The sequence below is a fragment of the Nipponia nippon genome, unplaced genomic scaffold, assembly GCF_047370975.1.
Source record: "Nipponia nippon isolate SJK-2023a ecotype South Korea unplaced genomic scaffold, ASM4737097v1 scaffold_12, whole genome shotgun sequence".
In the NCBI taxonomy this organism is placed as follows: Eukaryota; Metazoa; Chordata; class Aves; order Pelecaniformes; family Threskiornithidae; genus Nipponia; species Nipponia nippon.
Window position 1 is genome coordinate 2,253,638 of NW_028262313.1, and position 17,678 is coordinate 2,271,315.

The following is a 17,678-nucleotide window of genomic DNA, read 5'->3' on the forward strand; positions in this document are numbered from 1 at the left end:
GAGCAGCTAATCAGTAAGCATTTGGTGGTCCGTGGGCAGTCATCTTGCTTGATGGCAATACTAGGATTTAGCTATGGAGCACAGTCAGAGGTTGTTTTGCAAGCCACCCTCTTATCCTTCAGCAGAACCTCATCCAAATTCATCTGTCAGCTCTTGCACTTCCTAGAAAAGAGCCATAGGCCTCTTTTGAGGTCTGGATGATGGACACTTTTAAGTCCAAAGCTACGAACGCCCACTCTGCCTTTGAATCTCAGCAGTGCTGAGGTAGCACCAAAGAAGTCTGGAAAGGGAAGAGACCTTTACCTCAGGGGCCAGGCCCTGGCAGGCCACCTCAGCAGCATCATTGCCCTAATACTGCCTAAATGTGGCAGCTGAAGCTCTTACAGATTACTTCATGTAGGTCACCAACAAATGTTTTCTGAAGGACATCACCTAGCGCTTTATCTCATCTAATTTTAAATATTCCTAAAGATAGGGCTGGCATCATTGCTTCCTTTGGGAGACAAATTACACAGGCTGATATAACTCAACCTTGGCAAGATTTTCTTTTCTCTCCCTAGACTCTTACCAGTTGCAACAGAAAAAGCAGATAAATAGCTGCCCTTGGTATCGGATCTCCTGTGATTCCAACCTCTCCTGTTAAGCACTCCGATTTACAAAAATTTTATTATTGTAGCCTCTAAAGGCCCCGTTACAGTGTGCTATGCAAGAAAGTAGTATCGGATCCATCAGAAGGGCTCTTGGTCTTCAGGTTAAACAATGTGGCAAATAACCAGATTAGCAGCAAAAGGGATGTGGGTTTAAACCGTACTGACATTTTGCTGGAGATATGGAAAACTGGCAGAACACTCATACGACATTGAGGCAAAATTGTCTGTATAAAAGTCCTTGACACCTGAGGTGTCAGAGTCGAGCTACAAAACTGAGATCTAGTTGCATGTATTTAGTATCTTAACTGTTCCCTTCCTTAGACTTGGGCTACTGATCCTTGACTGAACATCAAAGAACACAGAGAAGATGATACTCTAAAATAATAACTTGCAACATGCAAGTAAACTCATGCTTTCTTAAAAACAGACATCTCTGTGGCTCTGAAATATTTTTGTCTTCAGTGGAGCTGAGCCACCAGCCTAGATGTAGGGACCAGTTTCCTTCTTCTTTGGCTTGTGAGATCCTAGCAGGTTTCCTTACCGACCCTGTCTGCATTGAAGGCCCATGCTAGTCTGTTTAGGAATGTGTCCATCTCATCTAAACAGTTTTCACCAAACCGAAACAAATGAAGGACTGTGTTAGTCTCCCTCTTAAGCCTCATCCGGCTCTACCAACTCAAACCACTACAAACAAATCATTTCCATGTACAAAGATTTCCGGAAGGAAAGACAGGATCCAGAGCGGATCCACATGGCATATCCTGATAATTCCCATCCGTTGGCTTGAAACATCTTTTTTCAGATCTTATAAAGGTCATTCTGTACCGTACAGTGCTTATGGATATGGTACAGCTACTTTGGGGGGGTTACCAACAGCCTCATGTGCAAGCGGCTGAGGAAACAAGACGACAGACTTGGGAGTCACCGATTCAGTCTGCAGATGGTAGAGGAGGGATGTGAGCGAGCACCCTCCTCTCATTTGATACATACAGGCAGAGACCGTACAATGCTTTCAAAGAAACACACTTTTTGGTAAACCAGAGTTTCAGGGATTGTGTAACTTCTTTCTCTTCTACTCTGGGCATTTTAATGTCTCTCTAGGGTATCCATCTTACACTTTTCCAAAGTCTTTTACTTAGGGTGAATTATCATCATATTTTACTACCAAAGGAGTAAGCTGACAAACAGTACAATAATTTAATTGGCTCAGTAGTTTGAAATACTGTGTCTCTTGTTAATATTACCTTATGTTAGATGCAAAATTTCTCTGTCAATGCATGTTCTGGCTAAGAACTTAAACAGCCAGGGTAGGTGAATTTCAAAGTCATCACCCCTCAACAGCTATGTAAATATAGGTAGATATGGCAAGTGGGGTTGTATTTTGGGTTAATACGGGCCAGTGCTTTAATTTGGGTGGCACGGCCAAGTGAAACTTAATTTACCAGCCTCTTTAACCTGAAGAACTTTCAGTTTCATCTGTTTGCTTTTCATTTATGTGAGTGTTATTCTCCAAGCCCCCATGGTACCAAAGCTCTCCTTCAGAAACAAGTCTGGCAGCTCTAAATTATTATTGAAGGTTGTTTCATGATTAGACTTTAAATATGCTGGGGACTAGATTCGATCTATGGCTCTAGCAGCGTGCTCTGGGCGCCTGTACAACCAGATACCAGAACAGACTCAACACGTGTGAAACCAGCGCTATTTTATTGAATTCTGGCAAAAAATTCATTTCACCACTGATGGTCGCTCCTGATAGCAACTTTTATGGAAACCTAAGGGAAATCCCTCCTTAATATTTTACGGTGCCAGCTTAAAGTCTGACCTCTACTGGCAGTCGGGATAAACTATAAACTGATGCACGTATGGGTCATTGCATTGCCTCCTAAACACTGAACTAAAGGCAACTTCTTGCCTTCAGAAAAATAAACCCCACTGCATTCTCTCTGTCTCCCGCCTTGTGAGCAGACTAACCCGCGTGCAGCTTTACTATTGCCTTGCTGCACCATGTCCCCTCCGCAGGAGGTGCCCCCATAGCACGGGAACCACCGTGTGTATTGCCAGTCTGCCAAGACGGGTGCAATAATGTTGTGATTAACAAGTTAAAAAAAAAAATTACCATATCATATCCACACAGAAAAGAAGATGATTTTTTTTTAATCTGATGGCTATTGTCACTTCAATAGAAAACAAGGAGAAAGGTATAAAACTATATAGAAGAGAAGACCTATTGAAAACCTTTCTACCACTGCTCTAACTTAAAAAAAAATCCATTCTCTCTAATGAAATATTGCACCTGAGAGCTTTACTCTTATCCTGAGCATAGGCCTTTATTTTAACGTTTATTCCAGGTTAAAATTCCAGTATAAATGTTAAAACTGGGTAGGAACAAGAGAGAAATCACTAGTACTTGGGTTTTTCATGAGCGGTCCTGGCTCACATCAAGATAGATTTCAACAGCAACTGATTCTTTCTGTGCACATGAGCAGGTTGGGGAATAGTTCTTGGAACAGAGTCAGCACAACAATTGCTCTCATTATTTGCAGCTGTACAAAACAAATAAGTTTGAAAGAAATATAGAGAGGTGCCAAATTTAATCCCATCGATGTGTGAGCGAACGCAGTGTTTAGTGCTGTGAATTACTGCTGTTGACTTTTCAGCCTTACATGTCACCTTTGATAAATGAGCTAATCTGCTGATAGCTACTCGAAATAATAAAGTAATTTAGTTAAAAGAGTTTTAAAACATTCCTTCCTTAGCATCCGAAACTTTCTAAGTAACTACTCACGGCACACAAATTACCCTATATATAGCAATTCTGATTAGATTAAAGTGAACGGAATGTAGGGTTTTGACAGGCTGGAATCATAACTTGATCCATGGTTTACTGGCTGTAGCTATGAAGAACTGTTGGGCTGACAGGCAGTAAAGATGCCCAGCTATCTATCCATCATTACACAAATACGCTCCCAGGAGTTCACCTGTGGCGACAATTCTGAGTTGACACAGGGACACAGGAAAGCCTGGAAAGGACCCAGTGGAGACAGATCTAGATGGCCTTCTACCTTCCCATTTTCCTACCCAGTGCTCTGGAGAAAGGAGGGAGATCTTGGCTAGATTCGCTTCCAGATAAATGCTATATCATATCTGAAGACTGAGTAGCTGCAAGTCCTTGTTTGTTGAGTCCTCTGGGAGGAGGTGAAGGGCAGGCAGAACATATGCTGTGGTGGACTGCAGTGAGAGTGGAGGGTGAACCTTGGGGCCAAAGCCACCAGCAGAGAGGTACCTCGGGCTCTTGCAGGGGCTGCTCCCCGTGGTGGTTCATCCCAGAGACCAACGCGTGCCCTCGTTCCTCCTCTCACTCGCGGCCTTGTCTGAAGAATGTGCCCTCTCCTCAGGATGGTCAAGTCAAGGAAGAATGAAAGCTATGTCTGGAGCGCCTGTGAAGTAATCCTGTCTGGGAATCATTGGAAACACTTGCATCTGCAACCCTAAAGCTTTTCTCAGGAGACCACGTTGGTGGAGAGGCAAAGACAGTTTCATACCTCACATTTTTTTACTTTTTTTTTCCCCTAAAGACTTTAGCACATAGTGTGGTCTCTTTTTTTGTGTGTCTCGTTCCCACTGGGTCTGCATATTTGCTAATCATGGAGATGTGCCAGGTCTTCTCTTTCCCAGAGGAATTGCCATAATTTGGATCAAGAAATAACAACATTCCCAGCCTTTTTTCCATCGACATGAGATTACTGCATATCCTAAATACTTTCAACTGTGCTTGAGTGCATGGCAGATGATTGCAGATGTTGCCACCTCATTTCCCAGATTTCATGTTTATTTTATGGCTGTAGATCTAAGATCTCCACTTGTCATCCAGTTACAAAGAAAGGACACATCCCCTCGCTACATAACTCAACATAAGCACAGGGTGGTGATATCTCTGTCATTCTTTAGGACTCTACGCTCTACAGTGTCAGAGGGAAAACAATGGCTCTGATTAATGAGCTGCTGCTGCCAAAGACCAAACAATTTTGACCTAGAGTTGCTCTCTGTGACCTCTTCCCATAAATCTGCAACTGATACAGCGATCCATATCATGGACAGCCAAGAAAGCACATGGCATTGTACATTCAGGGAGTTGCCTCTGAGCAGGTGTAGTTGAACTCCAAAGGTTCATGAACTCCAAACTCCATCACGTTTTGATGACAGAAAAACAGAGAAAAGTTCCTGTTAATTGACACAGGGGTTTTGGAGCAATAAGGTGGCCTTGCTGAAGGGTTTCTGCTGATTACGGAAGGAAACCAGAGTGACCCTGTGCCACTCCATCAGGAAATGCTGATGCATCTGTGGGCGAGGAAAAGCCTCTGAGGAACAAATCCCAAGAGCAGGGCCAATGTCTTATCTTATCTTTAAACACTTGCTCTACTTAGCAGTTGTTTTTACTGTGCTGTTGTTGATGTCTCCTCTGCTTGAGACTAATGATTTAATTTTTTGCTCTTGTCACTAGGAACATTTACACCCAAACTACTGTCTCTGGCTGAGCTACACAAAACTTGTATTTGCGGCAGGCAGAGAAGAAGAATGGGTGTGAACTGCTCCCCTTTCTCATGAGTCAGCTAAACAAATACTAGCTTCTCTGGCTTGGAAAATCATCCAACACATGAAGCCTGTTGCTTTGCCAGCAGATACTCTTGGGTTAATGCTACCATTCGAATATCCTGAAGGAATCTTAGCCATCTCTCCCGATAAGTTTGTGATTGCTAATTTAATTTTGGATGAACTTCTTCAGCTTCTGCTTCTGTAGGAATGGAAGCTCTGGCCTACAGGTTGCTCGTTCTGTGCCCACACACAGCATTTCTATTGCAGGACCACTCCGGGGGATTCCTGGTTATTTCTAGGTGGAAAACAACAGGAAGGTATGCTGCTTGTAACCATTCCCCTTAAACAAACAAAGAAAACAGAAAATCTTCAAGTTGCTGAACTATTTTCCTTAAAAATAATTCTGCTTGAATAGCAGCAGTGTAGGCAAGGGAGACAATGTTGGCAAAAGATACTGACGGGTATTCACGGGACCCTGGGGCCCACTGTACGTGGGCTCTTTGCTCTTCTGGCCTAGACGATGACTGGGGCTTGCAAGAGCACTCAGCAGTCCCATGGGTGGGTTTCCCAGCTGGCGGGAAAGAGCGTGGGTTGATCAAGTGAGGGTGAGGTCCTGGTCCCTGGGCAGTGGCATGGAGAAGCAAGCTGCATACAGAGCATGAGCTGGACTTTCCTGGTGGATCTGCCGCCCATTTCCCATGCACTTTCCAAGGACAGGCTTTTCAGGGAGATTAGTTTTTCCCATTACAGTCAAGCCTGCCTCTTGAGTCCATTAATCATCTGCTTCTTTGTGTTTCACCCTCCAATTGTGAGAGTTGCCACATGTCTGTGGTTTGGATTCCTCAGCAAAGGTGGTGGAGCTGTCTTATTTTAGTTTGCCCGCTGCTTTTGGGTAATCTATCTTGATTTTGCAATTATCTTGGAAGTATCATGTAGCGGAGATATCCAGGCTGGGCATGTGGAGAGTAGCTTGGCTACCAGCCTCCAGCACATGGAGCACTTGTTAAAGTGGCATTCCTACCTCGTGTGAGGCTAGTACTGAGACAGGGTCTAAACCCCTACTCCTCTCTTCCTCCTCTAGGAAAAGTAGTTCAGCAGGGACTAAACCAGTACCGTACAGGGGTTTGGCCTGCATCAGCACCCGAGGAGGAGTCACAGCCCCCCTACACTAAGCGCCCTACAGATGCATAGGAAAAGAGGAAGGGTTTAAATCTTTACAGAGAAGTTAAATTATTATCCTCGATATACACATGGTGAATTGAGGCTTAGGAGATCAAAAACAACTCCCTGAGCAAATCAGGAGCAAAATGGAATAGGAGAGAAGCAATCAAACCACATTAGGTCTAGAGGGTAAGTTACCCTCTAACAACCCTTTCTGACCAACACGTTCCCATCTGCAGCCCATCACGGGGCCTTTGCCCTCCCTCCTGACTCGGTACCCATCAGGTGGCTTGACACAGAACTCACGAGCCGGCAGAAAAGAAAATTGAGAAGTTTGTTCCTGACTTACAGCCAAGATCTTCACCACAAGAGCATCCCTCCTTCTTTGCTGGGGAAGTCAGTGCTAGCAATAATATTTATTTTAGAAAATCTTGCATTTTGAACAGAGAGCGTAAGACATTTTATTAATGTCAATGCACGAGTCTAGCAGAATCAAAAATCGGATGTCCTTCTCCCACCCAAATTCACAACAAAAAGGGGGGGGAGGTGGGTCTTTTTCGTTATTTGCTACTGTCTTTTTAAGCCTTTAAAATAATAGAAAATTACTCGATTATAACAAGTGAAAAGTGATTCCAGGAGCTGAAGACTTAATAAACACACCAAATATTGCAAGGCTTGTGATACAATAATGCTGGCCACTACTGTCATGTCTTCTCTTTTCACAAGGGGTAATCTTGAAATAAATCCTAAAATGATTACAGACCATTGGTTTAAACATACACAGCTTTGCAATGAACCCTTCAGTTTTCTAATTCTAGTGAAAATAGGATTTCCTTGGAGATACAGTCATGAAAATACCCTTTAAAATGGGTACCTGTTCATTTTTCAGATGTGCTCACACTGTGTGCTTGTGCTGAGGTCCCCTGGCATCCCAGGGGACAGCACGTTCTCTCTCCTTCGTCTCATTTACCGCTGCCGACACAAAGTTGTTTGGAGAGAATGAGCTTCTCCAGTTTTTCCCTGACAGGCAGCATAGGTAACAGCTCTTCATCTGCACGATCCATATTACTGGTGATCACCTTATTACTGGTGACCAGGGCCACGCACGCTGTTTGTACAGCCCCCATTGATTCCAGAGCGTTTTCGGAGCACAGATTATGCTCCAGGTCGAGGCTCTGACTCAGAAATGCTTTAAGATAAGCACGGCTTACAAAAGTATCCTCAATCTATTGCCAGCAACGAACAAAACAGTTTTTAAATGTTGTGTATATGCCTCTCCCCTTCCCCCACTAAAATCAGCTCTAAAACTCTGACTTCCAGTCCTTTCTAATGGGACCTGATGTGTCCTAGGGCCCACATCTATGCACAAGAGTGACTTTACACACATGAATAGTCCCTGGAGTTCAATCATGTGTAAAAAGCTGTTTGTGTGCCCAAGTCCTTGTGGAATCAGGGCCTCAGTCTAACCTGCTTCATTTAGCTGTCAACACCGTGCTCTCCGGTTTGCCTCGCAATTGCTTCTTTGTCATCTGATGCAGAGGTTAGGTGCTCTTTGATACTGTTCTTTCAGTTTTCCCCTCTTCTGTGCACCGCAGTGCCCAAAAGGGATATGTGGATCTCCTAATCAGATATCATATTGACGTTAGCTGTCACTACGTACGATACCTAGATACGTTCAATCTCACAAGCATTTGTGAGTGCTCTTTTGGGATAGCTACTGGGTAGTTACACTGCCTAGAGGATGCTTGAAGGAAGGCTGTTACATTAAGGAACAGAGATTAAAAATAGCTTTTATCCACGCTCACTGATGGTCCTAGCATGAACAATCAGGCACTCGCTTAGCGTGGGAGGGATCCCCCTCAGCCAAGTGAGACAGAGTTAGAAACCATCTGACAGAGAGGTGAGGGAGGTCACACATTACCCTCTGCCTGGGGATCCTCCCGTCCTTAACGTTGGCTGTGCCGCAAAATCAGATTATCCCAGGAAAAACAGTTTTCAATAACTTTTCTTCCCTGGATAATGTATCAGTCAACCTTTCACATTTCACTCCCGAGGATTTGTGTAGTTGTGCTGTGTTTGGCGTTTTCACCATCAAGAGCAGAATGTTGAAGTCTAAACTGAAGGTAAGAATAAACTCCCAGAATTAGAAACGGTGCAATGAGGCCCTGGGCAGAAGGTCTGTCTGACTCGGGGCTCTTTCTAGGGGCTGTCTTCAGCCTGGTGACACTACGCTCTTGAGTCTTGCTGTAGTCAACTTGTGTTGGCAACGAGTAATTGAGGGCAGGAACCCAACATCAGAAGCAACATGTCACTGCCCAGGAGGAGCCCATCTTTCTCCCTTGGTTTACAGAGGGGATGTTGTGCTAAGACCTATTTGTAACTCTGCAGGAGGCAATGGGCGCTCTGCTAATTCTGCAGTGTTATCGCTCCGGCATCTTATCCCAAACCACGCCGGAGGATCTAAGGAAGGATGCTGCGCCAGGTCCCTCACCCCAGCCAGGCAGCAGCGTTAGCTTCGCAGAGAAACGGCAGGGACAGCCATGGTACCCATGCTGTTCCCTGCGCTGTTGTACCTCGTTCTGCAGAACAGAGCCTGCCAAGCTGCTTGTTCCTCTGCAGAGCTTTGCTATGGTAATAACATGGTTGGCGTGAGTACTTGTTTTTAATTTTATGACCCTTGTAGCCTTAGAGAGGGACCAAAATTATTTAGCAGAGATGAGGAGAATGTTATTTTAGGCCTGGACATTGTAATTTGAGCTGTGCAATCAGAGCACATTAGCTTCAGCAGGACTTGGTCCAGCAGCGTGGGTCTCCCATCCCACTCTGGGCAGGTTGTAGTCCTGGTTTTACAGCGTACCACAGAGCACTACCTCAGAAAGCTGTTCTTCAAGTCAGAGAGTTTTTATATGAAGTTTTTATATAAACTCCTGCAATCTAAAGCTTACCAGCAAGTAAGAGACCTGCACACAATGTCCCAGAAGACTCAGTCTTTGTACAAGCTAAATGGTATCTACCTGCATCCCAGGCTAAACAAATGTTAGGGTGCAGGATCGTGGGGAACGAGGGCATGCACTGCCACGCATGATGCAGCCTACGTGCCTGCTTCTCCCTGCAGAAAGCAGCTTGCAGCATCCTAATGCCTTCTTAAAGCCACAAGTCTCCTCAAATATATAAAACAAATATGAAAGTGGAGTAGATCCTTTTCTTCTCATCCAACATGCCCCGGGGCTCTCCCCAGCTTTGCCTTCAAAAAATGAAGTCTAGCTCTAAAGGGACCACGGGAGGTTAAATATGTTGTGAGGCAGCATCCTGCCAGTTTGGGCATCAGGCGTCCTGATGTAGCACAGCGTAACCTCTTCCCCCACTACTCCCTCAGTTTTGCCATCAAACTTTTTTCTTCCAGTCCACTCAGCTGGCTCTGGTGTGCCAGAAAGGGCGCACGCTGTATTTATATAAACCCCCTGTCACCTGGCAGCAGCGACCACATGTGTGTGTGGCAGCGGAATGTCTCCTCCTGTCCTCCATGGGGTAGAAAAGCACTGAAATTACACTTTGCTTATTCTCTTCTTCAGCTCCCGAAGCCAAAATAAACTTTGGGAAAGAAGTAGCTCAGAAGTATAAACAGAATAATTGAAAAATACTTTTCTTTCTTTTAGCAAAAACAGTCTCCAATATTATAAAAGACTGCATTGCTCTCTGGTCACAACAGCAGCTCAGGTCTAACGCCAGCTGCCTGGCACCGCGCTCCAGGCCCCTCCGACAGCGTCACCCTTGCTCACAGGAGCTAAAATTCAGGCCTGTGCACAAGGCCAGCTCGAGGCATCAGCTAAGCCCCCCTAAGCCCTAAGAAAAACTGAAGGCACAAGAGGAAAGAAATAAAGGATTATTTCAAACCCCAGGATTTTCTAAGTTGAAGCAGCACCTGGCTGAAGTCACAGCATAAACAGCCCAGAGCAGATCACGGTGGTAGCTGGGAGAGCTACGCAGGACCCGAACAACTCTCAGCTAGCAAATTAAATGACACTTGACAAACATATTCAAAGCTGTTGGCCATTTTTTGGATTGTATTTGCAAAGCTCAGCACGTGGTCTTAAGAGACTGAAATATCTCAGCACCATGAAATAGCACACACCAAAGCTCAGCCCCTGCTCCGCATGAACGGGTTGGTCCTATAAACCGGAGGGGACTCGGAGTCAAGTGCAAGGGCGTACTTGCCTGATAGTGTCTCCTCCTGCAAAGTGTTGTTGATTCTTTGCTAAATGTGATGCTGCGCCCTGCACGTGTCATCCTGAGCGTGGTTAGGAATAACGGTGCTTCTCAAAAGAAACGGGGAACTGCAGGGCTGGAAGCCACTGGCTCTTTTGCTTCCACAGCATTACACGTCATGGCAGTTTTTAGGTAAGGCCATGCTGAGTAACGTCACACAGATGCACTGGAGGGAGTTTGTGCTGGCCAGAATCCAGCTTCTTATTCTGCAAAGGACTTTGGAGACAGAGCTACAGTGGCATCAGTTATGCAAAACTGGGGGAGAGAGGGGATATCTCTGACCCTGAAGCAATGGGGAGGACTAGTTTAAAGTCTCAGCCAGAGGTCTATAGGAAGGGTCAGTATGCCTTCGGAGGGAGCCCAGCAACACGCTGTCTGGGCAGGATCCCCTTTGGGAAGGGTTCTCTGCTGCTGTGAGATTAGCTGGCCTCCGCTGAGTTACCGATGGGAACGTGAATGGCTCATGGAAGAAGCCAGACCCTGCAAAGTGGGAGTGATTCACTGTCCACACTGAGAGAATATGCCAGGCTGAGAGCCTTTTACTCAAATCCAGCAGAAAAGAGATGAGAGTTGGGAGGTGGGAGGCAAGAAAATGACTGTTTCATCCAGTTGAAAAGTTAAACCCTAATGTTTCTCTTTTTGCTAGATATGTTATCTTCACTATTCTGCTGAGAATAATGCCTCTGTTATAAGCCCAGCTAAAGATTTCTGGCTTATCAAGTTCAAGGCAAAGGAGAAGATATAGATTTGAAGAGCAGGAGGGGAAAGAAAACATACGGCTTTAATGTCAGAGCTTTGGAAATTGAGATACTTATCTAAGTCTGTTTTCTCCTTTCCTTGATTATGTTCCTTTGAATTTGGACAAGGAAACCAGCCTGGCCAACCTCACTTCTGCTTCTTCTCAGTTTCACTTTCTGAAAATTATATTGTCATAGATGTACACTCAGATACGCATCTCACTGAGGACAGCTTCACATTCAGGAGACATCGCCTGAGCCAGGAGATGATGATGAGAGACCTTTATCACTACTGTCATTAAAGACCGTTGTCATCAGAGACCTGACAAACCTTGTCATGCGAGCACCGATGACGGTGTCCCAGGCTCCACTGCAAATTTGCCTTGGAGCATTACACCAGTATACAGCCACGATGCCCGCAAAGCAAGCAGCTCGCTATTTAGTTCAAATGCAGTATTTGTGAACGGTGCTTTGGAGAACAGCAGATTTTTGATCTGCTTTTAATATAGCCGATGCTTCACAGTTGTGAATCAAAGGCTTGCTCCCCAGAATTATTGTTTTCTCTTCTCCCATTGATTAAAATGTAACGTATGAGCTCACACATCAAATTATTTCCCAAAGACCTGACTCCTTCCACTTTTATATGTCTGTAAAATCCTTTTGAAATGAATCTGTTCTCTTAAAACTGCAATAATTCAGTAATAAAGTTAGCTCTAAATAAAAGGAGAGAAAGACTATTAGCAGGAATGGAGGTGCTCAATGTTAGAAAAGAAAGAGATGAATAAAGGAAACTAAAACCAACCTAAGGGGATCTGACGGCTAACTCCACGCTCAACTGAATTGCACCAGTATAAATGCAAGCACTGTGTGGGCCCCCAAATTAGGAACTATTTACAAAACAAAAAGCTCGCCTCAGCTGCATTGTGCCTGTTCTGACCATACTGAATAGCCTGTCTAATGATGATTTCTTCTTTATTTGGGTCAGGTCTTGCTGAGGAAGAATTTTTTGAGAAACCAACGCTAAGCATTGCAAAAGACCACATTGTCATCTTATCGGGAGACACCCTAAAAATAAAATGCAGGTAAGGATTGCTCCGGCAGTGCTGGGTTTCCTTGGCTGTATTGATTACCTTGGCACAGTACAGCTTCTGGGTAGGGCAGAGCAAAGACCGCGGCGCAGCCAGCTGGGAACCCTTGCTGTTTCCCCTCACGTGCGTTTCTGTGCGGAGGAGAATTTGATGGGCTGGAATAGAGCAGGGAGGAAAGTCTCAGGTCAGCATTCAGCTTGGCCAGATTCTTTATGTAGTAAAGGGGCCCAAGCAAAATCCTGAGTCAGCACGTGGGAGGGGGACATACCATGCTTAAGGAAAATCCTCATCTGAAAATAGGTTCAGATTCAGCTCCTCGGCAGCTAAAATCACTCTTTCGCTCCCTGTCCATAAGTAAATGACAAACAAGATCACCAGGGCATGCCATTAGCTCTTTACGTATATATATGAGCTTAAACTTCCTAACCTCAAATACCATCTAGCCTATAAGATGACAGTTAAATAAACAGCAGTTAGTATGTGTACATTCAAAGACCTGACCTGTTTAAACATATCATATTCTTTAAATCAAAGATAACCAGGACTCGTAAAAAAAAGCAGACCGCTGATATTGTAAATTATGGCAGCTCTTCAATTCTTGGCACCATGTGTAAAAACTAGCCAGGCAAGAAACAAGCAGGATTTTGGAAATCATGTGTGTTTACAGGGAGACGATCCTCTGGAAACGGGGGATACAGCATGTGCTCACAGCTGACTGGCACACAACTATATAAAATACAAAGAGTCGGAGCACTTTCTGTTGTGTCAAACGTACATTAGCTTGCTCGCTCACACAAAAGGCCTCAGACTGAGCTGTACGTAGGCGTCGCTTGTTCTGACTGTGATTTATACGCCAAGCTACTGTGAGAGGTTGCTTTTTAATTTCTTCCCAGAGCATTGCAGGAGAGAAGGCTTAAGGTAATACAGGCTATCACAGTTTCTCTCTCTCTCTCGCACACACACATTATTTTTACACCTTCTTGCAAAGTCCCCTTGACTGTAGACGCTACGTGGATGGTTTCCTGCAACAGAAGTTACTGGAAACAGCAAGAAAAAGCAGTGGGAAGGTGAATCTAAGCTGTAGTTTATGCTGACACCTATGTCCCTTCTGATTCTGTCCTAGTCTATTTAATTCATTGTTACAGTGAAAGATAAACTGACTCATACTGTGTAAATTTGTGATGTCTTCTGGAGTGTAAGGCAGTTTTTTTCCAAATACCTCCGGCTAGCCGTGTGGCTTATGAGGTCAAAACAACCTTACAGAGGTATTTTTAGCTTGGCAAGCAGCAAGCATGATGGCCATAAAGTTTAAACAGTCCTTTAAAATCCAGATGCAGTGCTTCATAAAACACGTTACATGGACACGAGTTCAGTGTAGTCCTCCAGACCAATTAAATCAATATTTTTCAGCAGTTCTCCATCCACTGCCTTTTTAATCTGCAGGGACATCCTATTTTTCTCATACCACCAGATGAATAAATAGATGAAGAACTTATTAGCACTTCAGTCCCAAATTGCTTTATGGATGCAAAGCAATAAATCCACACGGCAGGTCTGAGAAACAGAAAAATCTGCTAGCATGCTTCTGTGCTAGCATGGGAACAGAGGCCCAGAGCACTTCAGTTCCTTGACTCAGGTCACACAAGAGCTGGGAACAGAAGCTCAAAGTGTGATTTCTGCACGTCGAGTGTGAGATTCTCTGTACGGGTCCTTTGTGGATGTCTCTCATCCTGCCTCCTCTGCCACACCAGCATCTGCACGCTCCCAGATTCGCTCTGGACTGGTCCGGAGGGAGCTCTGAAGTCCTTTGTACTTCCACGGGGCATTAGGTCTGCATGGAGCACAGCGCGAGAAAGCAGATCGAGCAGGTAGCTGCTGAAGAGGGTGGTAACTCTGTGTGAACATCCCTTCTCCCTTAAACTCCATTCATTTGAGGTTCTTGGCCAGGATTTCCTGATTTTTGGCAGCCTGGCCAAAGCTACTGCTGCGACTCCTCTCTGTCAGATGTGTGAAAATCCCAAAGTAATAGCCAAAGTCTTCATCTTCCACCAGGATAAAATATGCAGGAGGAAAAAGTGGGCACATGTAAGGAAGCACAGGTGTGTGAAATCCCTGACCTGCTCTGCAGAGCCAGTGTTGCAGACTTCCAGCCCTGATGGGCACCAGACTGGGCGACGGGAGAGGGGCAGGGACATGATGATGTGCTGGGAGTCGAGCGTCTGAATGGGAAGTGGCATTGTTCCATATTCTGGGCCAGGAGCCCCGTTTCTTGACAGAGGTGGTCATTACGTCATTAATGACGTTAGTAAGGTAGGGAAAGAGCACTGGCTAGGGACCTCCGCGTCAAAAAATAATTCTTCGCTCTGAAGTGCAGGAAGCTGGTATGACGGATGAGGTGGGGTTGTCCAAGTCAACAGTGCATCCAAAAACGAGGGTGAGGCTGTTCACCAGAGAGGATATTCACACTTTTCCCAGTGCTCTCGTTCAGCTACGTGCTGGGAATAACCTCAAGAGTTCAGCCCCATGTCCGCATCATCTTCAGGAAGGCGACAAAAGGACGGGCAGAAACGGGGGCCAAGAGGATGTTTGTTTAAGTGTCACTGAATTTGCTGGCAAACGCGTTCCCTTTTTGCACCTACTGCACCACTACAAAGCCACTGGCACAGAAAGAGTAGGTAGAGTTACTCGCTAACTGGAAACTTCACACAGCTTGCTTGTTAGATACGTTCGGTATTAGCACCTCTATACTGAGTCGATGTGTCTAGACCGGATTTCTCCCTGGCAACACCCAGCTGGGGAAATCCAGAGGTTCTTGCTCCTTCCTCAGCTCAGCAAATGCCATTGGGTCAATGGGAATTCACTGAGTGAGAAGGGGTGAGTCAACCCCCTGTCCTTTCGAAGAGTGGCTTCTCTGCAAACACAGACAGACAGAACAGCCTCCCTCTAATATTAACTTCTGCCCCAGAAAGATTCACGGATGATTACCCCCATACCCCACCAGTTTCCACATCGACCACCAAAAACCAGTCTTCTACAAAAAGACCATAATCTTCCCCTCCTAAGCATGTACAGCAGGCACTAGCACATCACCAGAGCCCACAAAGTGCAGCCCAAGCAGGAGAGAGCTCCAAGAGCTCCTGCTACCATGCTGTGGCCTGATGTTTCCAGCACAATGGGACTAGCGCAATCAGTGCCCGTTACCAAGCTAACTTAGACCAGTTGAAAGCTCTCCCTGAGTCCTGCAACAGGTTATAAAAAGACCTTGCTTTTTGTCGGTGAACTACGTAGAATTGCATTTGACATTAGCTGTGATCATAGATAAGTCAACGAATGGGTCAGGTGGGTGAAATGGTGCATCATCTGCCCTGCTAGCTTTATGTTCTGACTGCCGTGACAACATGAACTGAAAATAAATGTGTCTTGAGCAGATATTCTAACATTTGTAATCTGATTAGTTCCAGACCCTTCACAAAAATCAAGATTGAGTCATTGCTGATGAAGCAAGAAAAGTGATGCGAAGTTACATAAATGTTCTCCTCTCTCCATGCAGCCTTAGTATAAGAAAATACAAGTTAATTTAGCTGTTAAAATATGCAAAGTCATCAGCTTGGAAGAAACATATATTTTTATCTGGTGCTTTCTAATGTTTGAAGTGCCTAAAATATAGCGTTATAAAAACAAACTTGTGTTCAGGAAGTCTGTTAAAATAAAAATTAAACGTTCCTCCAGGAGCTAGCTGGCTACAGTTCCCACAGACTATTTCAGAGATCTCTCCTGCTCTGGGGAAGAGTGCGGGGCGAGCCACCTTAATTCCTTGTGGGTGGCAACGCAAACACCCAGCAACCTTTATCACTCACTTCCAAATGACAAGAGTAGGAACCCTGGGAACATCGGTAACAGTTGGCCAGAAGGAAGCCCAAATTTTGTCTGAAGTCATGACTCTATCTTTACTTTTGGCGTGTTGTGTTGACAGGGGAGCACCGTCTGTGAGCTGGCTTTTGAGGGGGGACCAGAAGGAAGACCCCCGGGTGCACATAAGTAATTGCCGCAATAACACAAGGCAAAGCTGCAGCATGCTTGTCATCAGGAAAGTCATAGCGAACGACACCGGTTACTTCACCTGCGTTCATGATGACTCCCCATCTAATGAGGATCTCAAAGCCAAGATTTATGTGTTTGTTAAAGGTAAGAATTTCGCTTTGGTTTTTTGTTATGGCTTTTTGGTAATATAAGCTGTGTTCAACTGTGGGATCTGTGCTAGGCAGAACAAGCAATCCGATTCAGATGCTTTCACAGATCCCGCCTCCCCACCTCCCAGCACCGGAGCAAGCACCAGCTTTGACATTTTGAAGAGGCTGGATTTATTTGCCAGCTGAATTCACAGGGACATAGATGCGAGAACCAGAAAATACCTATCTTGTTTAATTCCGAGACTTGAAAACTAGATTGTCCCATCTAGTTTTGTGTTCCAAATAACCGATACACTGATTTCTTTAACCCTCTTTTCCTTTTCTTTTCCTTTTAAGACTAAATTCTTTTATCCTAAAGGGCTTTGCTATCACAGTGCTTTTCCTAAGATTCATCCTGAATAACCAAGTCCTCTCTCTTTCCCTTCCTCCCCAACAACATTCTTTGTAGCTCCTCTCTCCTACACATTGGTATACTGCTTTGTCCTTCACATCTGTGAGACACACTTAGCGAAGCTGGATGACTGCATTATACATATTTTATTGCAGAAAATGGCCCATTGCTCATTTTTGTTCTCTTTGAGCTGCCTCTCCCCTATGTGTCAGAATCATTCAGTTCAGATCCAATAATAAATGGAAGCAGAAACTTCAGAGGAGCGTGGTCCTCTGTGATTAAGTGAATGTAACATACTGAACAACCATTTCAATAATACAAATTTTTGTTAGAAGAATATTCCCCCAAAATGCTGATATTTTTTTCAAATTTACTTGACAAATGCATTACTAAACCACTGAATCATCTTGGATCTTCCAAGCTGAGATTGTGAGTAGTCAGATAAAAGAGCTGATTTTTAGTGACTTGAATAGGGGATGACATGAACTCCATTGGCGCTGAATAGGCTTACTGTTCGGTTCCCCACAAATACTCATGAAAATGAATTCATTTCTTTTTTCTAGTAAATGCTAAAATGTGATTCTTTGAATCCTCTTATTAAA

At 44.6% G+C, this 17,678-nt stretch overlaps 1 protein-coding gene and 1 long non-coding RNA gene across 6 annotated transcripts in view; one reads left to right on the forward strand and one right to left on the reverse strand.

Annotated features, from left to right (window-relative positions):
• The window catches only part of LOC148056643 (uncharacterized), a 207,037-nt gene that overhangs the window by 96,138 nt on the left and 93,221 nt on the right, over positions 1-17,678 (reverse strand). The gene's annotated exons all lie outside the window — the stretch shown is intronic.
• LOC104021082 (vascular endothelial growth factor receptor kdr-like) overlaps positions 1-17,678 on the forward strand; it is a 142,137-nt gene that overhangs the window by 25,530 nt on the left and 98,929 nt on the right. For both annotated transcript variants that reach the window (XM_009474572.2, XM_087748360.1), the window contains exons 2-3: positions 12,393-12,489; positions 16,469-16,680. In XM_009474572.2, coding sequence (XP_009472847.1) covers positions 12,393-12,489; positions 16,469-16,680 — 309 coding nt within the window. The remainder of the gene's footprint in view (positions 1-12,392; positions 12,490-16,468; positions 16,681-17,678) is intronic.